The 27,684-nt window shown below is 47.2% G+C and overlaps 1 protein-coding gene across 2 annotated transcripts; it reads right to left on the bottom strand.

Annotated features, from left to right (window-relative positions):
* Window positions 1-15,059: 15,059 nt before the first annotated feature.
* Window positions 15,060-27,684, bottom strand: LOC127305246 (uncharacterized). 2 transcript variants are annotated; one of them, XM_051335650.2, is made up of 2 exons: window positions 27,672-27,684; window positions 15,060-19,581 (listed from the first exon to the last, which is right to left on the bottom strand). In XM_051335650.2, exon 2 carries the CDS (start codon window positions 17,866-17,868, stop codon window positions 16,573-16,575), a length of 1,296 nt encoding a protein of 431 aa, XP_051191610.1. In that variant the 5' UTR covers window positions 17,869-19,581; window positions 27,672-27,684; the 3' UTR covers window positions 15,060-16,572. The 2 variants fall into 2 exon arrangements, with proteins under 2 accessions (XP_051191610.1, XP_051191609.1); XM_051335649.2 differs by lacking the exon at window positions 27,672-27,684 and adding an exon at window positions 26,306-27,646.

The following is a 27,684-nucleotide window of genomic DNA, read 5'->3' as shown; positions in this document are numbered from 1 at the left end:
CGGGCGCCGGGGGGTGGCAGCGCATGCAGGAGAAGGTAGATATAGGCGGAAGAGGGCCGCTGGTGACCGGAGACGACGGGGAAAGCCACCAGAATCAAGCGCGCGGAAGTTTCCGCAGCAGTTGTAGTTCCCAAAAGTGGTAGGATTTTACGGCGCGTCATTGTTCGTGTTGAGTAACATATACGGCGGGATTCCTCGCGATATTATGCTCGGGCGGGCTAACTTGCGACACATGTTGATGGCTGGTGCATTATACGGAATGATGTTTTCTTTTACGGAGGTCAGTCTTTAGATACCCTTGAAACGAAGTAGGAAATATCATGGCGTTGCCATATTGTAGGAATCAGCCCAATAATTTATTTTAGCGGGGAAAGGAGGATTTTATTGTAGAAATCAGCCCAGACACTTTTACTCATAACGTTAGAGCATGTCTAACAGACCCCTTAAAAGGGGTAAACCCGTATAATAACTGCCGGAATACGGGTTTCTGCTCTACCCGGCCGTCTAGCACGCCCCGTAAAAACGGCCCGCACCGATTTTTTCAGTTTTCGATTACGGGGCGGGTCTTCGCCCCCTACTTGTGCGGGGTGGGAGCAGGGATAGAGGGCCAAACCAGTATCCCATTTCCGAAACCGCGCGCGGACATTTCAGTTCCCCCCACCCGTTTTCCCCCGCGCGCCGCCGCAGCCACCCGCGGGCCGCCGCCGGAATCCGTCGGATCCGCGCCCCTCCGCCGTCCGCCGAGCCGCGCCGAGGCTGCGTCGACGCCCGCCGCACCTCCGTCGCACCCCCGCTGAAGATCCGCGTCCCTCCGCGCGCGCCGCCGCCCTCCCGCCGCGGTCTTCTCCGCCGTTTTTCGCCGGTGAGTATTCCGCCGCGTTCTTCTTCGTTGCCGCCGGTAAAATGGTCGGATTTGGGGCTGATGTATGGTACACCGTGGTAGATGGCTTCGGAGGATGTGCACATGGCAGATTTGGACGCGACGTCGACCGATTGGTCCTCGTCGGATTCCGACGATTCGGACATCGACGAGTTGCTCAACGACGACGAGACGGAGATGATGCTGCTCCTGTTCGGCTTGAAGCACATGGAGGACCGCGCGAAGCTGCTGGATCAGCGGAAAGAATCCGTGATGGGGCGTATGTGCATTCCGCGGAACCGCGCGCTCGGCCACGAACAGCTGATGCAAGATTATTTCGCCGAGGTACCGACCTATCCTCCCCGCCTCTTCCGTAGACGGTACCGAATGCGTAGGTCTTTGTTCGAGAGAATCGTCAAAGATTGCGAGGCAAATTGCGATTATTTCAAGCAAAGAAGAAATGATGCCCAAGTCATGGGATTTAGCCCATATCAAAAAAAAATATGCCGTTATGAGGGTTATTGCATACGGTATACCAGCAGATTATACCGATGAGTACCAGCAGATTGTTATTTGCTTAATTCTAATTCTTCCATTAGAACATTTGTTGACATTATTGTAATAATTATGACGATTATTGTGTGATGTAAAACATTTATTTTATGTGAATGTTGTACTGGTTCTAATATCCAATTTGTCAAAAAACCCTGTTTTGAGGGGTCGAAAACTCGGACTAGCTAGCAGACCCCGTATCCCCACCCCGTAAAACATATTCTGTTTTACGGGGTGGGGATACGGGGTCTGCTAGCTCGTCCGAGTTTTCGGTCGGCGGAAAGTGAATACAGGGCCCTCTACTCGCGTTTTAAGGGACGATACGGGACCTGTTAGACATGCTCTTACATTTGTCAATCTTAAAGACTATATACTATATTGTCCTTCTTTTTCAGATAACACTGATGGCCGAGCCTCACGAAAAATTCCATGGTGCCACTTAATTTTATCATTATTTTCTCCAAAGTCAGTGTTAAGGACCAGACCCTCCATCTTTTTCGGATAAAACTTATAGAAAAGAGTTAATTCAAAAAAACCCACCACATTACCGCGTGAAATTCGTGGAGCCACCACTTGTCAGCGAAATTGCAAGAAGTCATCGTTATTGCACGAGTTCATCACAATATCCACTGATTTTCCCGTTAGCCTTGCTAACATGGAATCTGACAGCGAAGCCCATTATCAGCGATGACGTGGCAAAGAGGGGGCCTTACAACCAAACAGATCTAACTAGTTGGGAGTCTCTCGTAAATTCTCAAAGGCCCCACTTGTTAGCTCTTTCTTCTTCCTCTCTCTCACTAATCTTCTTTACTATTAAATTGAAATAGGTGGCTGGCTGGTGTCACAAACGCAAATAGCTGTTTTCCGGGCCCAACTTCTCGCTGGAATCCCATTGAGGCTGAAGTCTTTTCCAGATCCAACGTTTTGCCGGATCCTAAATGGGCCAAAAAACTTTTTAATCGGCCCAAGTCTAGCACATAAAAGTCCCCTAATGTTCAGCTCGATAGAAAAAATATCCCGTAAGGACTCGTTTGACTGTTGGGACCAAAATTCCCCGGAAAAATATTCCCAACCAGAAATAGACTGAAACAGGAGCAAAACTCCGGAATTATATTTCCGACCTCCGGACTAGGAAAAAAATCTTCCCAGAAAAAGGCTGGAAATCCGCTGGAATTCGAGTAACCAAACAAGCCCTCATAGGGTGCGTTAGCCTTGTTCCTTCGGCTTCCCACCGGTACACCTTCGAGACAAGCTGCAGGAAGTAAGGAAAGCCCCTCGGTGTGGTCATCACGGGCGAGCTGGTGCATATCGGTATGCCACGCTTTCCCATGTTTGAGCGGCCAAGGCGCTACCCCACGCGACGGCAGCTCGGTGGCCACAGCTGCACCCGACCAGGGGATGAACAATCGCCGACCTCGCGCGGCCGCTCGTGACGCAGCGACGGTAATTAGGCAACCAATCGCCGTCTATACTCTGCTCCGTCCAAAACACTGGCTCGTTGTGCCACATGAGATCATCCCCCGCAAATTACTCGTTTGCTTATGTAGCTCAAATCCAGCCACAAAAGGAGATTAGCGTGTGATGCTGTCTGTTATTCGATTTGAGCCAAGTTTGCATCCCTTATCGATTCAATAGCTCAGATCTAAGGTGGCCAATAGAGAAGAAAAGAGAGCAGAAGAAAAAATGGAAAAAAAAGGAAGAGCGGTGCTACGAGGATAAGAAAGTGGCGTGGAAATTTTGACTCGCGATCTTTGGTACTCCACATCACTTCACCTTTCAGAAAAAAAAAATTCAGAGAAGGGAATAGTAACTAAGCCTATCAATACATTCTATTGTTAGTCAAATATATGTTATTCAAGTTTCAGCCTATTTTTTCATGAGCCTAATTTTCAAAAAAGAAAACAAATCGGTCAAAACATTTTATATGTAACTTGATGTCATTTGATTTTCACTATTATACGACTTGAAAGTGTCATATGAATTTTAGTATATTACATATATTACAAGTTTTACAGTGATTGGCATTTTTAATAACCATCCATCAACCACGATCTAACGGTGATCAATAGACGGAACCAAATTGACGGAACCAAAAGTGTGGGACCGGAACCAAAATTTGTAGGACCGGAACCTCTCATATATTTTATGAAAATTGTAAAAGAAGGGTGTCCTTTTGATTGGTCAAATAGTATGATAAGCATCTTAAAATCACGGACATGCCTTATTTTTCCCGTTCCATCCTGACTAATTGCTTTGCCCAGTAGTCAATTTTTTTTTGCCAAATATTCAACCTAGTATAATATAATCACAACCAAAGGTCTATCACGCCAGACTTGAGTGGGAATCGGGCTGCAACGTCGAACCGCCAACGCACATTCTCTCTCACTGGACGAACCATCCACACTGCGATGTCAAAATACAAAATTTTGATTCATAGCTAGATTAGTCCTTTTAGTTTCTCTATCAAATTTGGATCTGAAATTTTAAAGGATTGTGACACAAACCTAGTCAACTCAACTGTTTTTTCACAATTTTAAGGGATGATACCAACCAAAGTGTTTGGTGTAGCATTGAAACTTTCTCCGAACAAACTGTTGCCTGCCAAAACTCACCGGCGAGCAGCGACGAGCAACACGAAGAGCCGGGAGGCTCCCAGAACTGCTGGTGGGCCCTAGTCCCTCGGGCAACGGCCCGCAAAACTCCGGCACACGTCCTGGCTGGTGCAAGGGCGTGCCACCTGACCTATACCTGGTCAGGAAGGTGATGGATTGCTTCGATTAATTTCCTGCATGGTAGACACGTAAACATTAAATCCGAGCCTCGATCGGCTCTCAGGTTACCCTGTGAATCGGCTCAAAGAGTCGATCGACCCATGGTTTGAGTTGGATCTACGATAGCGTGAGGGTCCTGCTTCATCGATACCAAGTTAAATCGACTTACGACAGTCTAGGGTTTTCACCGCATAACTAGAACATCTTACGCGTAATTGAGCCTGGCAGCTACGAAAGATAACAGAAAACTAGTCCTAGAAAAGGCCTAAAAACCAACCTAGGGTTGATTCCCGGAACAACTCCTCTAAGATCGGCAAACCGTACCTTACGTACCACTGGATCATTCAACCCGTTTGCAAGGCCTAACTATGCGGATATCAAACTAATCCTCGAAGAACAAGAAGCAACCGTAACAAATCAGATCTACTAAATAAAGAGTAAGCAAGATGCTGCCTTTGCACCGAAGATAGGTGCAAAGGCAGCTAGATATGTAGGGATAGCCTAACTAAGCAAACATATCAAAAGAATATCGATGCTAGCCCCAAACTATCTATGATACGGTATTGCTCACCATCAACAAGGCTTCAGTACGAGCAACACAAAACAACGAATAAACCGATAATGCATGACGCTTACCCGGAAGAAACCCTCGAAACAAGGGGTGGCGATGCGCCGAAATTGTGTTTGTTGTGAACGTAATCGTCCTCCTTTCTCAATAACCCTAGGTACATATTTATAGTCCGTGGACTTTCTATCTTGTGAATAAACCTAACTGTGTACGAGCTAAACTCTATCTCTTAATTCTAACAAAATCTACCATCATGTACAAATACACGGGCAATCTAGCCCAAACTCTCGTGCGAGGCCGATTCAGAAATATTTTACGTGCATATCCTCTAAGCCCATCTCAATCACGGACCATCTCTTGATCCGGTTAAAATCCGGTGATAACACATGCCCCCTGGTTTTGGCAATAACAATTCCAAAACCACTCTGTTTTTTTTTTCTTCGTCGGGTCACCCGTGGCAGAGCAGAACCGCTACAGTATCCTTTCATCATGATGCCTTGCCTTCTCAACTTCTCTGTACTGCACAACTTGACAGTTTTGGCACAACATCCTCGGAAACCGCCGCAGCATTGAATCAAATCCACTATATCCCCTTTATTTAACCGCATCGAGCAGTTCGCCTCTTCATCCTCTTGCTCCACGCTAGCAATCGAAAAACCCTTCCTCGGCAACCATGGCCTCCTCCTCCTCCTCCTCTGCCTCCTCAGGTCTTTCCTTCCAATCCTCCTCCTCCCGTGAGCCGACGCCGGAGTACGACCCGATTGCGGCGTACGAGGCCCTCGCCCCACTGTGGTGGGACGAGCGGGATTGGGACTTTGCCGCCGGGTCAGAGGATGACGAATCCTTGACCGACGGGGAGGACAACCTCCAGTTCCTCGTCGACGGGGAATTGGAGGCAGAGAGCGACGATGACGCCTTTTCCTGGGGCGAGGACCTCTCCTCCGACGAGGAGGACGAAGCGGAAGACGACACCTCCTCCGACGAGTACCCGCCGGCGAAGCGCTTCCGCGCCGGGTCGGAGGACGACGACGACGACGACGAGGAGGAAGAAGAAGCCCCTGCCGACGGCTTCGGCAGCAGCGACGAGGACTTCGCCGGCAGCAGCGCCGACGACAGCTTGTCTGAAGGAGCAAACTCAGATCCCCAAACCGCCCATCGAACAGATTCAACTCACAGCCACGCGAATCTCAGATCCCAATCGTGCAGATTCAACTCCGCAGCGAGTCCGATGGCGGAATCATCCAACGCCAACGCAACGGTCTCTGGCCTGAAGGTAATCCTTAACTGCCCCTCGCCATCCGAGCATAGTGTTAGAATTAGTAGCAAACATCTGAATTAATGCTTTATTCCATCATTAATTTTAGGTATCAGACATTCTGCTGCCGCATCCTTCTCTTCCAAATTCTCTTTGCCTTGGCCCCCATACTACCGAGAGTCCTGCCCATTTGATTTCTTGCGAGGCCAATAGGATTCCCTTCGTCAACCAGAACTTAGATCTAACTTCTTGGGCCGACTGCTTACGAGCCTGGCCTAACCCTCCTGAAGATTGGGTTTCATGGTACAGTAGAGTATCCAAGACTCACCAAGCCAAATGGGAAACCACAGGAATAGGCGATGCTTTATCTTTATCACTGTCTCTCCTTGAGAAGCATGAAAATCTTCTAAAAACCATCGGCTACTTCTGGTCAGATACTCTGAACTGCTTCATGTTTGGCCACGGCCCCATGACACCAACTCTACTAGATGTGGCCATGATCACTGGTCTAGACATTGCATCCCCCAGCCCCTCTGCTTTTATGCTGCCAAAGGTCCCTTTCAAACTCTCTTCCAAAACAGAGTGCACAAACTGGGGTGCTTATCTTCGACGCCACATGAAAAATAAAGGCCCTGTAACAGAGAAAGAACACACAGCCTTCCTGAATTTCTGGTTGGAACACTTCATATTCTGTGGCCCTTCACTTGCTCCAACCAAGAATTACCTTTCCTTGGCCTATGAACTCGCCAGAGGCACGCAGCTTGGCATCGGCAAACTGTTCCTTGGAGAGGTCTATCGATATCTCCAACTAATGTCTGTCAATATGTTTTCCCAAAAGACAGTCAAAACAGGAGGTCCCTGGTGGTTTATTCAGCTATGGGCTCAGCTGTATTTCCAGAACCATATCCCAAACTTTCCACCTTTGGCCACTTGCACCTTCCCAGATACTAACGGGAAGCAGATCCGTTGCACTAGCTACGGCCAAGCCTTGTACAGCCTTCCAGGTAGTAAACTGATCCCCAAGGAAGCATCAGAGTGGTTCAGAACTTTCTACCAAGGCCTGGACAATCCTCTCTTCTTTCCTTACACGGAGTCTGAAAATTTTGAAAATCCAGTCTCCTTCAGGCTAGACAGCTTTGTCGATGATGCCAGCACCCGGAAATTGTACTCCACCATGATCCGTCCCTGCTTCCTTCCAGTTGGCATGAGCACCTCAAACAGGATCATCAAACCTGGTTATGAGTCTTATCAGCCGGTCGTAGCAGCCCGGCAGTTTGGTCTTGGGCAGGTATCTCCCCATTTCTTCCGCCACCACTTAACAGAGAGCAGAGTTGAGTTGCCCGATGTCCTCACCGGTCAGAGGTGTTATTCTTTCTTTGATGCTCTAGCTATCCCAGTCCCTCACAACCTCTCTTTTACCTCATCAACTGATGGTTTTGAGACCTGGTGGTCAATGTGGAAGACTCATGCCTTCAGGAGAGCTCTGAGACCATTGCTGAAACAACTTGATGCTGAATATGATATCCCTGCAGAACAGGTACCACTACTCACAAATTTTCTTGAAGTGGCTTACAATGATTTTTATAACCTTGCTCTGTCTCCTTGCAGCAACAAGATGGTCCAGAACCTGTACATTATGACGGCTCCCCCTTCAAATTCCTCCCACCAGCTCCGGTGGTCCTCTTCTGCAAAAACTATCCACCCTTGAAAAAGGTTGTGATGCAGAGCCAGCCGATTTCACCAAAATCGGCTTCCAAGAGCAAAGTATCTTCCGAGCCAGCTGCCCCCCGAGCCTCAATCAAGGCGAGAACAACAGTGAGGAAAGTAGCTGCCAGGAAGACCTTGAAGCGCCAAAACCCTACTCCAGCTCAAGAAAGTTTGCACGTAAGCTGATCCATGCCTTGACTGATCTATCTACCCTTATGGGCTTCTGTAAATATGCTGGGGCTTACTAACTCTTCTCATATAGGCCTCCACCGACGACAACTCCAGCGAGGAAACGCAATCCAGTCGAGGGGATTCGAGCTCGGGCAGCTTTGGGAAAATCACCACGCAGAGCCAGCCAGATTTGCCACCATCGGCTTCCAAGAAAAGACCAGTTCCTGAACCTGCTGCCCCCCAAGCTCCAACCAAAGTGGGGCAGGGCGGTCTACGCACAAAGAGCCGATACATCAAGAGAGCTCGAAAGGAACTGCAAGCCCCTTCATCAAACCAAGAGGCTTCAAATGTAATTACCCTCCAACTCTCCCCGGCTCGTCTCTCATGCTAATTCATTGCTGCTCACATCGGCTCACCACCTCCTTTGCAGACTGATGACACTTCTAGTGGGGAAGTCGAGGAAGTACTGATGCCCTCCGCCAACCTAGACCTAGCAACCTCTAAAAGTGTCGCTGACAAGGTTGCTAACTTGGCCAAGCCCACAGCGGAAACACAAGAACCGATTGCTTCATCATCGGCTGTCCCTCTGGTCTTAGGAGAGGTACGCTCCTTTCGTTTGGCTTTATCCTTCCTTTCTGCTGCATACTGACGCTGCTTCTATTTGTCAGGGTTGTGACCTCTCAAGTCGATGGCTGTGCATCGGCTTTTTAGTCTGAAGTCGATGTCTATGCATCGGCTGTACTTTGCGTCCTGTTGCTTTGCATATTTTTCTAAAGTCGATGTCTGCGCATCGGCTTTGCTTTATATATATTTTTTACTGGCCGATTTCATGCATCGGCCCCCATATTTCACTGTCCGTCATCCCACATGCTTGGGAAATATTTCTTGAGATGCTGACCATTGACAGCCACTGGGAATTTCACACCGTTCAACTCCTCGAGCATGTATGCGCTGCCCTTTAAAACTTGGTCGACTCTGTACGGCCCGTGCCAATTTGGAAACCATTTACCATACACTTTATCCTTAGTCCCCAATGGCAATACAGCTTCCCATACCAGATCGCCAACGTGGAACTCCTTTGGTCTCACCTTCTTATTATATGCGCGGGCTACCTTGGCTTTGTTCTCTTTAATTTTCTCAAGCGACCAAAGTCTAAGTTCCGTTAGATCCTCAATACTATCACTCATCAGGGTTGCATATTCTTCAGTTGTTAGATCATCCTGAAACGTAACGCGTCTCGACCCAGCCGTGATTTCCCAGGGCAATACGGCTTCTTGTCCATAGACCAGATGGTATGGCGACGTTTTTATTGCTCCATAGCATGACATGCGATAAGCCCACAAAGCCTCTGACAGTACCTCGTGCCAACGTCTAGGGTGCTCGTCGACTTTCCTCTTAATCAGCTTGATAAGGCTCTGGTTGGACGCTTCAGCTTGCCCATTTGCTTGAGCATAGTACGGCGACGATCGGATCAACTTGATTCCCATGTCCTCGCAGAACTTTCTAAACTCTTTAGAGATGAAGATCGAACCTCCATCGGTCGTGATAGTCTGGGGAATCCCGAATCTATGAATGACATGTTCCTTCACGAAATTGATGATATCTTGTGATGCCACTGACTTCATAGGGACGGCTTCCACCCATTTAGTGAAATAATCTGTAATGGCCAAAATCCAATTATGGCCTTTGCTCGATGGAGGATTGATTTTGCCGCTCATATCCATGCCCCAACCTCGAAATGGCCAAGGCTTGATGATGGGGTTCATTGCTGATGCGGGTACCATCTGAATTTTCCCAAACATCTGACATGCTTGACACCCTTTATAGTACTTAAAGCAATCCTCAAGCATGGTGGGCCAATAAAACCCCGATCGCCTGATCAACCACTTCATCTTATGAGCCGATTGGTGAGTTCCACAGGCGCCTTCGTGTACCTCGTGTAAGAGCCGATTCGACTCGGCTGGTCCCAGACATTTGAGGAGTAACCCTTCCAAAGTCCTGTAGAACATGTCATCTCCTATAAGGACATGTTTCGCGGCCTTGTACCTTATCCGTTTAGGTGCCCCCCGAGCCGGATCTTTCAAGTAATTGAAGATATCGGCTCTCCAGTCATCCGGTTCCAGGCACTGTACCTGAACATCGGCTCCACCTGCTACATCCTTGTAGCCTGACGCCATCTGTGCAAGATCGTTGGCCTCGGTATTTTGCGATCTCGGGATCCAACTGAAGTTTATGTATCTAAATTGTGCCATCAGCTCACGGCATTGCATCCATAATGGGAAAAGCGACTCGCTCTCGCATTTGTATTCTTCCATGAGCTGGGAAATCACCAATTTCGAGTCCCCAAAAAGTTCCACTGCCTCTGCCCCGGCGTCCAAAAGCAACTCCATGCCCTTGCGTATTGCTGCATACTCAGCGACATTGTTGGTGCAAGGGGTAGGCAGCCTAATGGAGAAGGAATAAGTTGCCCCCCCGGGGCGACACGAGTAGAATGCCGATGCCGCAACCGTCATCACAAGCCGATCCATCGAAGAACATGGCCCATGCACGCACCGACAGTGCTGCTATATCAGTGTTGATTCGTTCAGCGATAAGATCGGCCAACGCTTGTCCCTTGACTGCTTTCGCAGGCTGATACCAGAGATCAAATTCTGACAATGCAAACATCCACTTGCCGAGTCGGCCTTTCAACACAGGAGCCGACAGCATATGTTTAATAACATCTGATTTGCATATGATGACAATTTCCGCTGACAGCAAGATGTGACGAAGCTTCGTGCAGGTAAAAAACAGGCAGAGGCACAACTTCTCGATCTCAGGGTACCTAGTTTCTGCATCCAACATCCTCCTGCTGAGGTAGAAAGCAACTCTCTCCAGACCATCATAAAGTTGCACTACCACTGAGGCGATGGAAGTGTCAGCTACTGACAAGTAGATATAGAATGGTCTGTCTTGCTAGGGCGGAACCAACACAGGTGGCTTCGTTAGGTACTTTTTAATCTCACCGAATGCTCGCTGCTGTTCTGCCCCCCAGCGAAACTCCTCATCAGTTTTAATTTTTACCAGTCCCATGAACGACTCGATTCGCCCTGACAGATTGGAGATGAACCTTCTGACGAAGTTGATTTTGCCGATGAGACACTGGAGTTCCTTTTTTGTGGTAGGTGGCTTCATTGTTCGCACTGCCTCCTGACTTTTCAGGCCGATCTCAATTCCGCGTTCATGAACCAAGAAACCCAAGAATTGACCGGCCGTTACACCAAAAGCACACTTCTTCGGATTCATTCTTAGTCCGAATTTTCTAGTTCGGTCCAGGATGCGTCGCAGATCCTCCAAGTGTCCTTCTACTGAAACAGACTTGACTACCACGTCATCAATGTAAATCTCAACCAACTTGCCGATCAGGTCGTGGAAGATGTAATTCATGGCTCTTTGGTATGTTGCGCCGGCGTTTTTCAGTCCAAATGTCATGACTACATATTCAAACAAGCCCACTGAACCTGGTACTCTGAATGCAGTCTTGTGTATATCCTCTGGAGCCATAAAAATTTGGTTGTAACCGGCATTGCCATCCATGAAACTTAGGACCTTATGCCCAGTAGCTGCATTGATCAATGTCTCTGCTACCGGCATTGGATACTCATCCTTAGGAGTGGCTCTGTTGAGATCCCGAAAATCTATGGCGACGCGCCATCGGCCGTCCTTTTTCTCCACAGGTACAATACTAGAAATCCACTCAGCATACCTGCATGGCCTGATGAACCCGGCGGTCAACATTTTCTCGATCTCTTTCTTGACTTCTTCTAAAATTTCGGCCTTCATCTGTCGTGCTCGCTGCTGGAACGGCTGAAATCCTTTCTTAAGAGGGATCCGATGCTCGATGATGCTCCTATCTAAGCCGGGCATCTCTGTGTAATCCCAGGCAAAGCAATCTGGGTACTCTTTCAACAAAGCTATCATCAGGCCCCTCAGATGCGGATCTAACTTTTTGCTGATAAATGTTGGTCGTGGCTTATCCCCAGGACCAATGTCAATCTCTTCTAGCTCATCAGCTGATGTAAACCCATATCCTAGCTTTCCGTCGCCTGCTAGATCGATGCTGAACACAGGCAAAACGTATGGTGAGGATAATTTGGGCCGATTGCCGGAATCGGCCCCCTTTTCGATTGCATTGCTCAATGGAGGTTTATAATTTATTTGTGCTCTACTACGGGAGGGAATCTCCCTACTACGACTACGTGACATGCTTGAGGCGAGATCATGGCTTTTCATTTTTTGGGGCCGATCGCAGGGATCGGCCTTGCCACGTAAGTCCATTGGCTTTGCTCTAGCTACTCTGTCAGGCCGGTGGATAAGACCAGCCTCACCCCGTTTTTTGTAGCCTCGATGCGCTCACAGCCGTCCAAACTGACTCCAGAGATCGGCTCTTGGTCGTCTGCGTCCCAAATATTCATGCCAGCTATTGAGATTTCGATCGAGTCATCTGCATGCACGACCTCCACTTCATCCCCATCCCACTGTATCAGGCATTGGTGCATTGTGGATGGAATGCAGCAGTTGGCGTGAATCCAATCCCTCCCTAGCAGGACAGCGTAGGTGCTTTTGCTGTCGACGATGAAGAATGATGTAGGGATGGTTTTTCGGCCCACGGTTAGATCCACGTTCAGAACGCCTTGTGTTTCTGATGCTTGGCCGTTGAAGTCGCTTAGTGTGGCGTTGGTTTTGATCATATCTGCGCTAGAGCGTCCCAAGCGTCGTAGCATGGAGTATGGCATTATATTGACTGCCGCTCCCGTGTCGACCAACATCTTGCCGACAGGCTGCCCGTTGATATAACCTCTTAGGTACAGGGCCTTCATATGTTTGTAGCTCTTCTCCCGTGGCTTTTCAAAGATAACTGGCCGTGGACCGCAGTCAAACTGTGCCACCGGCGCTTCTTCGCTTCTTCGAGCACAAAACTCTGACGGAAGAATGAACACCATATTTGTGCCAGCCGATGCCTTCGCATCGGTTTTTACTTGTTTGGGGCGCCATTCTTTCTTCTGTGGGCGCAGCTCTGTGTCCAAGGTTTGTTGAATTTTCACGGCCAGATCGGGCCGCGCTTTTCTCAACGTGTGCAGGTATTGCGCCTCGGCTTCCTCCAAGCTACGTAGCCGCTGAACCCTACGCTTTTGGGAGTGACTGAGTCCATCAGGGCACCACCTCGGCCGGTGGTATCTATCTTCTTCTTCACCTTCTGACTCCTCAAAGTCCTCCACTTGAGATGGCTCCGCTCGTCTGTTCTGAGATGGGAGAGGTCCTAGACGCTTGAACACTGAAACCTCGCATGCGTCTTCCTTCTGGTGTCTACACTCCGGGCAGTTGTCGATTGTAGGCAATCGGCTCATTCCTGAATCCCAACAGTGTTAAAGAAAGGACAATCCCACTGCCTGTCCACGTCTTCCTGCTCTCTTGGCTTCCCCTTAGCGCGACGCTCATACCCTTCGTCGTCTCTATCATACCGACGATATTTTCCACCGTCTACATCAGACCGACGATATCTTTTGTCATCTCTATCGTACCGCCGGCGTCGATCGTACTGACGCTCATATTTGTTAAGGAGATGCTCGGAGAGCGGTCGTTGATACCGAACGTTTTTTACTTGTTCCTCGGTGATGTACCGCCTGTCATCATATCGGGGCCGGTCACGTGGGCCGGCCTCCTCCTTTTCCTTGCCACGGAGGTGGCTGCTTTCTTCTTTATCCCTTCCATGGTGGTATACAGGCCCTGCCATGTTAACATCGAATGAGAAATCCAGCTGACGCCTCGAGGAATTATTGTGTTCCACCATGTTGACGCCAGGAAACGGTTGCGTGTCCACCTTCATGGCAAACTGACCAAAGATCAAACGGCCTTGCTCTATCGCCGTTTGGATCTGCCGACGCAACTCTTTGCAGTCATTGGTGATATGGGTGAACGAGTGATGTCACTTGCAGTACGGTCTCCCGTTCATCTCTTGCGCCGTAGGGATTTTATGGCCATCGGGTAACTTCAGCTGTTTTTCCTTAAGCAATAAATCAAATATTTGCTCAGCTTTGCTTATATCGAAGTCAAACTCTTTTGCAGGCCCTTGTTGTTTCACCCATTTGCAGGACACAAGATTTTCCCTCCGAGCCCATTCAGCCACGGCTACTTCCTGGTCTTCTGCAGAGTCCTCAACTTCTTCTGTCTCGACCAGGCCTATCGGGCGTTTGAACTTGTCTTGGTACAATTCTGGGTGGCGCTGCTCATACAATGTTAACTTCTGAGCCATGTGTGCCAGTGAATTGTACTCCACTTGGAAAGCCAGATCCTTGATCGGCGCTGCGAGGCCCAACGTTGCCAGATCGACTGCCTCTTTCTCAGTCAAACGAGCCGAATAACATCGGTTCTTGACAGTTCTGAAACGCTGGATATATTCCGACAATGCCAGCCTCGGTAGCCTCTGAGTGGTATTGAATATGAAAGTGCTCTTCCAGCTGCTTCCACGTCCGGACTGAATCTGGTGGCAACGAGGTGTACCACCCAAAAGCTGGTCCTGTGAGAGATTGCGCAAAAAACCTTACACTCAACGGGTCTGATGCTGAAATCATGCCCAACTGTGCTAAATATCGGCTCACATGCTCAATTGAGCTGGACCCTTCTGATCCATTAAACTTTGAGAACTCAGGGGGCCGATACTTGGGCGGCAGTGGAATCAAATCGTATTCGTTGGGGTACGGCTTGGAATAGCCGATTGTTCTCCTCTTTGGCAGGATGCCAAACTGGTCTCTCAAGATTGTACTGATTTGTTCCATGGTATTAGCTGCAGGGGCTGAGCTTTCATGACTCGTTTCGGTGGCATATTTAGCTAGCCACGCCTGTTTATCGGCGTCCGCTCCAGAAATCCCTCCAGTTGCAATCTGGTTTGTACGCTCCAAGTTAGTGCAGTCCGGCACGTATGTGCACACGTATCCATGTGGGATCTCTTTAGGCGGCTCTTGCAGGAATTGGTAATCGCCAGGATCGCCTCCAATCTTGTAGACGACGTACGCCGGTGAACCCGGCGGCTCTGAAGGCTCGAGCGCAAATGGCCAGAAATGCGTGATGCGGTCTGATGCAGGCGGGATTTCTCCCTGGTGAGCCCCTAGGGCAGGCCCTGACGGAGAGTACTGATGTTTCATGATTTCCTGAACCACGCGAACCGCAACGCGCTCGAAAGCGTTCACCAGGCTCTCAGAATGACGGTGTAGAGAATGAGCCACCATGTAATTAACTTCCTGGCGTAGAGCTCTGGTGCGTTCCTCTGAAGGGACAGATAGATCTATTTCATCGAGAACGCCTTCGGGTGAGAATCCTTTCCACCTAACGCCATGTTTACGGGTCCTCTCGAAAGAACCGATGAGATCGGATTCGAAGGCAGCTTTAATCGCATCATATTTCTTCTTGTGCTCCTCAAGCAGTTCCTCGTACGTGATTGGTGTTTCCGACATCTCAGCTGCAGAGGTTGACGCAGTTGATGTAGACTGTCCCACCGGGCGTGCCAGAATATGTTGCCTGCCAAAACTCACCGGCGAGCAGCGACGAGAAACACGAAGAGCCGGGAGGCTCCCAGAACTGCTGGTGGGCCCTGGTCCCTCGGGCAACGGCCCGCAAAACTCCGGCACACGTCCTGGCTGGTGCAAGGGCGTGCCACCTGACCTATACCTGGTCAGGAAGGTGATGGATTGCTTCGATTAATTTCCTGCATGGTAGACACGTAAACATTAAATCCGAGCCTCGATCGGCTCTCAGGTTACCCTGTGAATCGGCTCAAAGAGCCGATCGACCCATGGTTTGAGTTGGATCTACGATAGCGTGAGGGTCCTTCTTCATCGATACCAAGTTAAATCGACTTACGACAGTCTAGGGTTTTCACCGCATAACTGGAACATCTTACGCGTAATTGAGCCTGGCAGCTACGAAAGATAACAGAAAATTAGTCCTAGAAAAGGCCTAAAAACCAACCTAGGGTTGATTCCCGGAACAACTCCTCTAAGATCGGCAAACCGTACCTTACGTACTACTGGATCATTCAACCCGTTTGCAAGGCCTAACTATGCGGATATCAAACTAATCCTCGAAGAACAAGGAGCAACCGTAACAAATCAGATCTACTAAATAAAGAGTAAGCAAGATGCTGCCTTTGCACCGAAGATAGGTGCAAAGGCAGCTAGATATGTAGGGGTAGCCTAACTAAGCAAACATATCAAAAGAATATCGATGCTAGCCCCAAACCATCTATGATACGGTATTGCTCGCCATCAACAAGGCTTCAGTACGAGCAACACAAAACAACGAATAAACCGATACTGCCTAGATTGCAAGATGCGATCTAGGCAGCATGATGCTTACCCGGAAGAAACCCTCGAAACAAGGGGTGGCGATGCGCCGAAATTGTGTTTGTTGTGAACGTGATCGTCCTCCTTTCTCAATAACCCTAGGTACATATTTATAGTCCGTGGACTTTCTATATTGCGAATAAACCTAACTGTGTACGAGCTAAACTCTATCTCTTAATTCTAACAAAATCTACCATAATGTACAAATACACGGGCAATCTAGCCCAAACTCTCGTACGAGGCCGATTCAGAAATATTTTACGTGCATATCCTCTAAGCCCATCTCAATCACGGCCCATCTCTTGATCCGGTTAAAATCCGGTGATATCTCTAACGCCATGTTTACGGGTCCCCTCGAAAGAACCGATGAGATCGGATTCGAAGGCAGCTTTAATCTCATCATATTTCTTCTTGTGCTCCTCAGGCAGTTCTTCGTACGTGATTGGTGCCTCCGACATCTCAGCTGCAGATGTTGACGCCGTTGATGTAGAGGGTCCCACCGGGCGTGGCAGAATGTGTTGCCTGCCAAAACTCACCGGCGAGCAGCGACGAGCAACATGAAGAGCCGGGAGGCTCCCAGAACTGCTGGTGGGCCCTGGTCCCTCGGGCAATGGCCCGCAAAACTCCGGCACACGTCCTGGCTGAATCTGCTGCAACGAGGTGTACCACCCAAAAGCTGGTCCTGTGAGAGATTGCGCAAAAAACCTTACACGCAACGGGTCTGATGCTGAAATCATGCCCAACTGTGCTAAATATCGGCTCACATGCTCAATTGAGCTGGACCCTTCTGATCCATTAAAATTTGAGAACTCAGGGAGCCGATACTTGGGCGGCAGTGGAATCAAATCGTATTCGTTGGGGTACGGCTTGGAATAGCCGATTGTTCTCCTCTTTGGCAGGATGCCAAACTGGTCTCTCAACATTGTACTGATTTGTTCCATGGTATTAGCTGCAGGGGCTGAGTTTTCATGACTCGTTCCAGTGGCATATTTAGCTAGCCACGCATGTTTATCGGCGTCCGTTCCAGAAATCCCTCCTGTTGCAATCTGGTTTGTACACGCCAAGTTAGTGCAGTCCGGCACGTATGTGCACACGTATCCATGTGGGATCTCTTTAGGCGGCTCTTGCAGGAATTGGTAATCGCCAGGATCGCCTCCAATCTTGTAGACGACGTACGCCGGTGAACCCGGCGGCTCTGGAGCTGCAAGCGCAAATGGCAGCTGCGGTCTGGTCTGGAACGGGATTTCTCCCTGGTGATCCCCTATGGCAGGCCCTGACGGAGAGTACTGATGTTTCATGATTTCCTGAACCACGCGAACTGCAACTCGCTCGAAAGCGTTTACCAGGCTCTCAAAATGACGGTGTAGAGAATGAGCCACCATGTAATTAACTTCCTGGCGTAGAGCTCTGGTGCGTTCCTTTGAAGGGACAGATAGATCTATTTCATCGAGAACGCCTTCGGGTGAGAATCCTTTCCACCTAACGCCATGTTTACGGGCCCTCTCGAAAGAACCGATGAGATCGGATTCGAAGGCAGCTTTAATCTCATCATATTTCTTCTTGTGCTCCTCAGGCAGTTCCTCGTACGTGATTGGTGTTTCCGACATCTCAGCTGCAGAGGTTGACGCAGTTGATGTAGACTGTCCCACCGGGCGTGCCAGAATGTGTTGCCTGCCAAAACTCACCGGCGAGCAGCGACGAGCAACACGAAGAGCCGGGAGGCTCCCAGAACTGCTGGTGGGCCCTGGTCCCTCGGGCAACGGCCCGCAAAACTCCGGCACACGTCCTGGCTGGTGCAAGGGCGTGCCACCTGACCTATACCTGGTCAGGAAGGTGATGGATTGCTTCGATTAATTTCCTGCATGGTAGACACGTAAACATTAAATCCGAGCCTCGATCGGCTCTCAAGTTACCCTGTGAATCGGCTCAAAGAGCCGATCGACCCATGGTTTGAGTTGGATCTACGATAGCGTGAGGGTCCTGCTTCATCGATACCAAGTTAAATCGACTTACGACAGTCTAGGGTTTTCACCGCATAACTGGAACATCTTACGCGTAATTGAGCGTGGCAGCTACGAAAGATAACAGAAAACTAGTCCTAGAAAAGGCCTAAAAACCAACCTAGGGTTGATTCCCGGAACAACTCCTCTAAGATCGGCAAACCGTACCTTACGTACTACTGGATCATTCAACCCGTTTGCAAGGCCTAACTATGCGGATATCAAACTAATCCTCGAAGAACAAGGAGCAACCGTAACAAATCAGATCTACTAAATAAAGAGTAAGCAAGATGCTGCCTTTGCACCGAAGATAGGTGCAAAGGCAGCTAGATATGTAGGGGTAGCCTAACTAAGCAAACATATCAAAAGAATATCGATGCTAGCCCCAAACCATCTATGATACGGTATTGCTCACCATCAACAAGGCTTCAGTACGAGCAACACAAAACAACGAATAAACCGATACTGCCTAGATCGCAAGATGCGATCTAGGCAGCATGACGCTTACCTGGAAGAAACCCTCGAAACAAGGGGTGGCGATGCGCCGAAATTGTGTTTGTTGTGAACGTGATCGTCCTCCTTTCTCAATAACCCTAGGTACATATTTATAGTCCGTGGACTTTCTATCTTGCAAATAAACCTAACTGTGTACGAGCTAAACTCTATCTCTTAATTCTAACAAAATCTACCATAATGTACAAATACACGGGCAATCTAGCCCAAACTCTCGTACGAGGCCGATTCAGAAATATTTTACGTGCATATCCTCTAAGCCCATCTCAATCACGGCCCATCTCTTGATCCGGTTAAAATCCGGTGATAACACAAACTTCAAGTTACAATACAGATAGCTGATAATGTAATTCAACTATATACAGTCTGATACAACCAGAGGTTATGATAACCAAATTTTACAGATGACAAAAGAGTCACAGAGGTTGATTGCTAGAAACTATCAGAACATATGCTCATCACAAGGAGACACCACCTAGTAAATTCACAGGTACTACCCGCCACTCACAGGTAACTCTCGACTGCCACAAGCTTTTGTGAAGACAGAGAACAAGAGCTCAGGTACTATAGTCCATAGACTTTCTCTTTCCTGTATGCGACCACAGGCGATATGAACAGCTAGAACATTTCCATGCCCCCAGGGAGACGACAACGGACTCGGCAAAAGCTTCACAATTCTGAACATGACAATTGTCACCACAGAATGGCCTCACGTTACCAGACACTGCCAGGAGCTGCCAGACAATGTACCACGGAATGAATAGCTTCTAGCACACCAGGGAAGGAAGGTTCCGAGAGTTGGATAACCTGTAAAATAAGTTAGTAAATGTGGTGATGAGCTAGTGGGCACAGTTCAGCTGCAAAAACCAGATTTGTTGTCTAGCTGATTAGCACTCCAGTGATACTGATGATACTGATATGATGACACTACCAAACCAAAGAGAACACACAGTATAAGTTGTTGCCCTACAAATTTAAATTGCATAGTTCTTCAAACGAGAAGGAAACGGAATATCTCATTAAGAGAGAAAAATGTAAGACACTGTTTGGACTCTAGGTTGCAGGAAATTCATGTAAATCTTGCAGGAAACAGTTCAGGCTAAGCTGGCAAACTGGCATAGTGCAGGAACATCATCATGTCCAAGCCTTATTTGGGAAGAACGTAGACGAACCCAGGGAAGCAAACTAACATCAACATAATTGACGAGGGAATACCTCGGCAATGCCTACGTATTGTAGACTAGGGTTTCGGGAGAGAGCGACGATGGAGATTCCGGGGACGAGATTAGGCACACGACGTACCCAGCTTCGGGTCCCCTCGGTGGAGGATCCCTACATGCTGCTAGCAATCCAGTATATGATCATAGATGTGTTTACAGGGTGCTGCCATATGCGGAGCTATGTTGTCTATATTCTGTCTACCTGTTGGGCTCTCCCTTTCGGGTGCCCTGGCTAGCTTTATATATGCAACCAGCCTAGGGTTTTACAAGAGTCCTAGTCGACTACTTCTTCGGGTTGTCTTGTTGGGCCTTCTCTTCATATTGGGCCGAGCCGATCCAGGTATACTAATAATGGGTACCCGAAGGGTATGCCCATGTCAGTAGCCCCCGAGTTTATAGGGAAGTCGAAGACTTGCGTAGAAACTCCAAGCATAACCATCTCCGAAGTCGAAGAAATACAAGGCGAGGTCCATGTCGAAGATCATGTGTAGCGTAGACGATGTCGATGATTCTTGAAATTACTTTTCTATCGGGTGCGCGGCAGCGCTCCCGATGGGAGTAGCCCCCGAGTCTATGGGCAAGTGCTTGTACTTGGGCATAGACTCAAGTTGTACTGCTCGATGAAGAACTTAACTATATTTTCGGAGAACTTGATGAAATCCATGTGCTCCCGATGGGAGTAGGCTCCACTCGAGTCGTAGAATCGAGTTGAGTCTACAAACCTTAATTGTCGTAGATGCTGTCGAAGTTATTTTCTATCGGGCGCGCGACCAGCGCTCCCGATGGGAGTAGCCCCCGAGGCTACAGCCAAGTGTTTGCACTTGGGTGTAGGCTCAACTTGCTTTTATATCGACTCCACAATTTTTCCTCTTTCTTGTATCTTATCGGGAGGGTAAACAATGCTCTCGATAAGAGTAGCCCCCGAACCTATGAGCAGGTGCTTGCACCTAGGCATAGGCTCAAGTTGTACTACTCGATAAACAACTTGGCGCAGCCCCTCTTTTTATCGACTCCAGGCCGTTGCTATTTTTATTTGACATCCATATCTATATTGTACAGGGATAATGGTAATTGGGGCTAGTTCATCTGACGGATCAGGTACTAGTTAACTGCTCTAGTGGCAATCCGCAAAAACCTACTTCAAGATCACGTCCCTGGACATGATCTCGGGATACTGGTGTTAACTCGACAGGTGCCGCTTAAGGTCTTACCATTCTGTCGAGCCCCAGTCATATTTTATCGGGTACCTAACGCGTCCGTTAGGATTTTTCTTCGTATCTATCGATACGGAAAAAAGTAGCGAACCGAGGTCAGAGACGGTGCCACGCCGCTCAGAACGGATCTGGGGTCTTACCTTCGCAGAGTTTTGCGGCATTCAGAGATTATTCGCGACTTTTAGCGCTCTGAGAATATATTGTCAAGTGCCTTGTTCGGCTGATGCAATGACCCATTTTGCGGGTTCTTCTATATTTTTCTCGGGCGTGATGAGACAGCCGGATATATTTGGTTCTTCTATATTATCGGGTACATCACCGATGCTCTTGCTTGGAACAAATGACGAGTCGATGGACCCGAAGATTTGTCTATCCTCTTTTTTTTTGATAATTTCGTCGAGTTTCTCTTTCAGGAAAATATTTCATCGGGTCCTCCCTAATTCTTCGGGTCCTCCCTGAGGATAATTCTTTGGGTCCTTCCTGAGGACAATTCTTCGGGTCCTTCCTGAGGACAATTCTTCGGGACCTCCTTGAGGATAATTTTTCGGGACCTCCTTGGAGATAATTTTTCGGGACCTTCCTGGAAATAATTTTCCGGGACCTCCTTGAAGATAATTTTTCGGGACCTCCTTGGAGATAATTTTTCGGCGGGTTCTCTCAAGATTTCGTCGGGTTCATCCTTGAAGAAGATTTCGTCGGGTACTCTTTTGATTTCGTCGGGTTCCTCCCTGAAGAAGATTTCGTCGGGTACTCTTTTGATTTTGTCGGGTTCTCTCTTGAAGACAATTTCGTCGGGTGCTCTTTTGATTTTGTCGAGTCCTGTCCTTTTTTGAAGACAATTTCGTCGGGTGCTCCCTGTAGACAATTTCGCCGGGTTTTCTCTTATATACTTTAAATTTTGCTTTCTCCTGCACAAATAAACAAACTTTTTCTATCTTTTCCTTGACTCTCTTTTTCGCATGCGGTGTCAGATGCTCAGATTCGATGATATGTAAAGTGAATATATGCCGCGCAGCCCCCGAGTGTCGGGTGTGACGAAAGTAAACGATAATCAACTTTGTACAAAATAAAAGAACACTTAGCTTTTTGGACACGACGAAGTCGATGCATAATGAAGTCTTCGAGTGTAGACAAGAAATCTAGCCAAAGTAGAAATCACCAAATAAATAGATGCCGCCAAATTGTTGATGAAGAAATAGCCGAGCCCCCGAGCGCTGCTGGGATGACGTTATGATTGTTACTTAGATGCTGTGTCGCAGTTGCCACCCGAGGCCAAGTCATGGTCGAGCCCCCGAGTGTTAGCCATGATGTCGAAAAAAATTGACGTAGTCGCGGCGTCATATAAGGTGAAGCCATTTAGGATGAAGCCATTGTCAATAATATAATATGAGTCCATGAAGATGAATCCAAGATGAAGTATTTGAGATGAATCCATATTTAAAGATGACGCCATTAAATATAGAGCATATATTGAAGAGGAATCCACCGATATCATAGAGGATGAATCCATTGAACCGAAGAATCCAGTAATAACCATAGAAGATGAATCCGTTGATATTAAAGAGGATGAATCCATTGATCCGAAGAAAATAGTTCTAGTAATAACTCAGGGTGGGCATTCGGTTTTAACCGAAATTTCGGTTCGGTTTTTGCGGTTTTTGAACAAATTCGGTTTTCAAAAATGGTAACCGAAATTGGCATGAAAATTTAGGAAACCGAAGATTCGGTTAACCGACAAATTCGGTTCGGTTTTCGGTTAAAACCGAATGAACCTACTCAATTGAACAAATAGTAGGCATCACCAAAGAAAGCAAATAGTGATTGACATATCAACACAAAAAGCAACAACTGCGCAAGAAATCGACAAATGAGCACCAATCGTGGAGGGATGCTATTTGGTAGGTTGCGGCACTCGTGGTACAGGTGCATCACTCGTGAGCGATTAAAAGGGGTAGCTAAGACTTCGAGCGACGTGTTCTACTATGCAGGCTTCACGCTATATTCAGAAAAAGCTAGTACATCAAAGACCAAAGTCATACATTGAATGAACAATTTTTGGAACATCAAATGCAATTGGGCTTCTATGAAATGATCGGTTTATGCACAAATTGATGGTAGGTTACTCAATTCGGTCTATTCGGCTTGTTCGGTTGGTGGGGCTAAAAACCGAATTCTACCAAATTTAATTCGGTTAGTATAAATGGAAACCGAAAAAATAGCGGTTAATGGAAAAAACCGAGATTTCGGTTAGTTCGGTTTCGGCTTCGGTTCGGTTTTCGGTTTCACGGTTTTTATGCCCACCCTGAGTAATAACCATAGAAGATGAATCCATTGTTCCGGAAACGCATCGGGTAATATTGTATAAAAGTGAACCAATAATAACCCAAAGAAAACCAATCTAGTAATCCGAAAAAAATAGATCCACCGAGCCGAAGAAGATAAAGCCACTAAGTCGAAGAAAATAATTCCACTGAGCCAAAGAAAATAATTTCACTGAGCCGGAGAAAATATATCCAGAGCCGAAGAAAATATATTCACCAAGTAACCGAGTTTATTTGTGATAACGAAGTAATGACGCAGCCCCCAGTGTTTGGGTGCTTTCGCTGTAATATTGCAATGGCACAACTCCCGAATAGTCGAGTATGTCGAAAGTAAATAATAATTTGACTCTCGGTAGAGGAACACTTAGCTTTTTATCGGACGTGGTGAAGCCTGACGTGTAATCATGTCATGCGGTAGACATTGTTGATTGTAGTCGCGCGACGCCTAGTCGAAAGTAGTCGATGAAGAGGACGCAATCGATGTGGAGGATTCACGACAGGTGAACTCCCAAGTATGGCGAGTGCGCAACAGTGGACGCGTGATGGCGAATGGTATCGACGCAACAAAGTAGTTGAAGCTTATTTCCGATCTGCAGTTATGTTACGGCGCAAAAAAAACTGCGCGCAAATAATAGCACGGACCAAAAATATTTGGCCCAAATAAATTTGCAAAGAGTAGTGTACTGAAAATATAGCACCTGATAGTTTTTGTGTCTGAAATCGAGGGTTCGCCACAAACGAGTATATCCTGACAGGTCCATACTTGCGAATCCGCGAGGGATCAGGTCTTGATCAATTACGTCGCTGGCGAAGATCTGAAGTATGTCGCCATTATTTTTGTGCCATCTTGATTCTGTGAATTAATCTTCCACTCAATGAGTAAAAGAAACATGCACACGGTTGTTAGATTTGAAACTCTGAATAGAAAAATCAACTAGACGATTAATCAATGGGAGAGAGAGAGTAAGATCGTAGAGAAAAAGTAAAGTCCTTGGGACTTTGCTCCCGCCGGTGCCCGTCTTCTTGATTGGCATGCTAATTCTGAACTCGGTCGGTGCGGCACGTGAAAACATCGGCATGGACTGATACACCGGCCAGGAACTGAGTTGCCCTTGAAATAAAAACGCGGAAGCTGACCGTACTCCCGATTGCGCGGAAGCAATCTCTTTTCACGTTGCAGATGAGGAGCCCGACGAATAGCTTTTCCGTCTTGCGCCTGATTTCGCTCCGCTTGCGAAAAAGTTCAGCCGACCGCCAGATGAAATTGCTGACGACCAATTTCCTGATCTTCAGATGCGATTGTTGATGATGAAGGATCCCGCCCAGATGACAAAATCCAATCGTCGCTATTTCCCACAGACGGCGCCAATTGACGAGGGAATACCTCGGCAATGCCTACGTATTGTAGACTAGGGTTTTGGGAGAGAGCGACGATGGAGATTCCGGGGACGAGATTAGGCACACGACGTACCCAGCTTCGGGTCCCCTCGGTGGAGGATCCCTACATGCTGCTAGCAATCCAGTATATGATCATAGATGTGTTTACAGGGTGCTGCCATATGCGGAGCTATGTTGTCTATATTCTGTCTACCTGTTGGGCTCTCCCTTTCGGGTGCCCTGGCTAGCTTTATATATGCAACCAGCCTAGGGTTTTACAAGAGTCCTAGTCGACTACTTCTTCGGGTTGCCTTGTTGGGCCTGCTCTTCATATTGGGCCGAGCCGATCCAGGTATATTAATAATGGGTACCCGAAGGGTATGCCCATGTCAATAATAACCTGCTTGGGCCTGTAATTTGTGTGTGTACAGCTGTAACCTGTGTAGTTTTTTAGATAACTTTGAAGTAATGTAACCTATTTGTACCAAGTAATTTGTATCGTTGGAGCACTTTTCAACACCAAGTGCTATGTATTAGGTGTGCTTATTTTCTGGACAGGTTTGCTTCATGACGCTGATCAAGGGCCAGCCAATTCAAAGTTTCAAAAAACCAATTTCTTGGCATGCGCTGAAGCTACGAGAGTACAGCTCATAAATCTAGCAATGCACAAGAAAGAGGCAGAAGTTTGCTGTCCATTATTGCATAGCTACACAGGATCGACAAACTTGAAGGTAAGCTAAAAATGTTGAGCAGATGGTTTACATATTTTGTCACCAACTCAATATTTTGTTACCAAAACAGAGCATGGCCACTGAACACTGAATGCAGGAGTACTAGTCACATGTACCAAATGCTCTGAATAACTAGCATACAACTTGGAAACTCGCAATACAAAGCAGAGATATCAGTACTCCAGTTCCTGGACTACAATATCATGGAGTAGATGGAAGTACTGTTTTTATGGTGTTATTTCCTGAACTCCAATTGCCCGAACTACAGTATAGAGTATGATGTTAATTGCTAAGACATCACACTAAAAATGGGAGCATAGAAATTGACCTATAATTGGGACATTTTTTTTTATTAAGGGTGGTTCAGATATGGCATCTTATGGGCATCGAGCTGCATGCATCTTGCACCAATTTCAACAGAAATTCTTCAGTTATTCTCTTGGAGAAGCACCGAAAGATCCCAGAAACAACCTATTCTACACCGGAGATAATGTTAGTACTAGCGGAAAAATGGAAAATAAGAATGAATTAGGATAAGATAGCAAGTAGCTTCAAATTCGACCATGTATCCCCTCCCTAAGGTGATAACAAGAACGGACTAGGATTAGACAGAGCACATGGCACTAACTGGGTAGCTCGGAGGTAGGGGTCGATTTTAACTTGTGTACCTTGGAGAGGATGGAGTCGACGTGATCAGGCGGCGGCCGGACAGCGGGGGCTGCGGAGAGGGAACATAGGAGGGAGGGGACGCACCGGCGGCGTGGCCGATGGAGGCATCGAGACCTGCCTCCAACCGAACCCTTCCTCGATTCCTTGCAGGCAACACTCATGGAAGGAGGCGGCGAGGTCCCCAGATCCTTCAACTAGGCCATCGAGCTCCGCCACCGGGCCTGGCAAAGCCACCATCAAATTTTGTATCTAGGTCAAAAGAATCGATCCTTGTGGCCTGGGATTAGATGCAGCGAGGCTAGGGGACGGCGGCGGTATTTTGATTTTGGAGACAATTTCTTTTAATCTGTATAGGATACAAATGACTGCTAGTACCACTGTTTCGGATGAAAGCATCCTAACGTTTACAACTTGTTTTATTGAACGGTCATAAAAAATTAGATTAGACGGAACCTATATTAAATTAGACGGAGCCAAAGTTTCGTACCAATCACCGTAAAAGAGCTCTACATATATACAAGTTAATTACTGTGACATCCCCTAGCCATGACAGTTGGATTAGATTGATTACAAATTTAAACATACAAAAAATTGTTCATTTGATTAGTTTTGGATAACGTTGTCTAATTATTTAGTGTGTCGTCGTAGCAACGCACGGGCTCTTTGCTAGTTTTTTTATTCCTCCCGTCTACACTACGTGCTTTAGCTTTGGCAAAACTATTTCTCAAAGCCACCCATTTATTTTGATTTGCTGGTTTTACTTTTGGAAAGCTGAAAAAAACTCAAACAAATACATCCTAGGAGGCATTCAGATTTCCGACAGTGTGCCAGCAATCTCAATTAGCAATGAAACCCAGAACAGGATAGATGCCAAGCACTACATCCTGCCCCCTATTATCTGGAGTTTATCCGTAAAATAAAACAATCAACTGGAGCGACAAACAAACTAAATTTGTAGATAAAATAAAGTACTATGTTCATCAATAAATTACAGTACGTATAAAAGAGAAGAGAGTCGAACCGAAATGATTTTACGGGGATGGTACGCGTTTATAGGAATAACGACAGTGATTGCTAACTTTGGTACTCTATCCATCATTTACAGGGTAAATAAAAATTTGCTGATCTTTTAATGGCCATTCTGAACAACATAAATGCAATCCAGTTAATACTGAAGGATTAAGGATACTGAATAAGAATGGATTTGTGAAGGGGGGTCATATACTCTAATTGATGTATAAGAATAATGGATACCGAATATAAATGAAGCTACGAAGGGATATATACTCTAACATATCTGTAATTACAACACATGTTATGTTTGAACAATGGTAGGTTGCAGAAATATATAGAACGAGAACTAACCTGAGGTTGAATG

This window comes from Lolium perenne, chromosome 6 (genome assembly GCF_019359855.2).
Source record: "Lolium perenne isolate Kyuss_39 chromosome 6, Kyuss_2.0, whole genome shotgun sequence".
Classification (NCBI taxonomy): Eukaryota; Viridiplantae; Streptophyta; class Magnoliopsida; order Poales; family Poaceae; genus Lolium; species Lolium perenne.
This window is presented reverse-complemented; position numbering and strand designations above follow the sequence as displayed.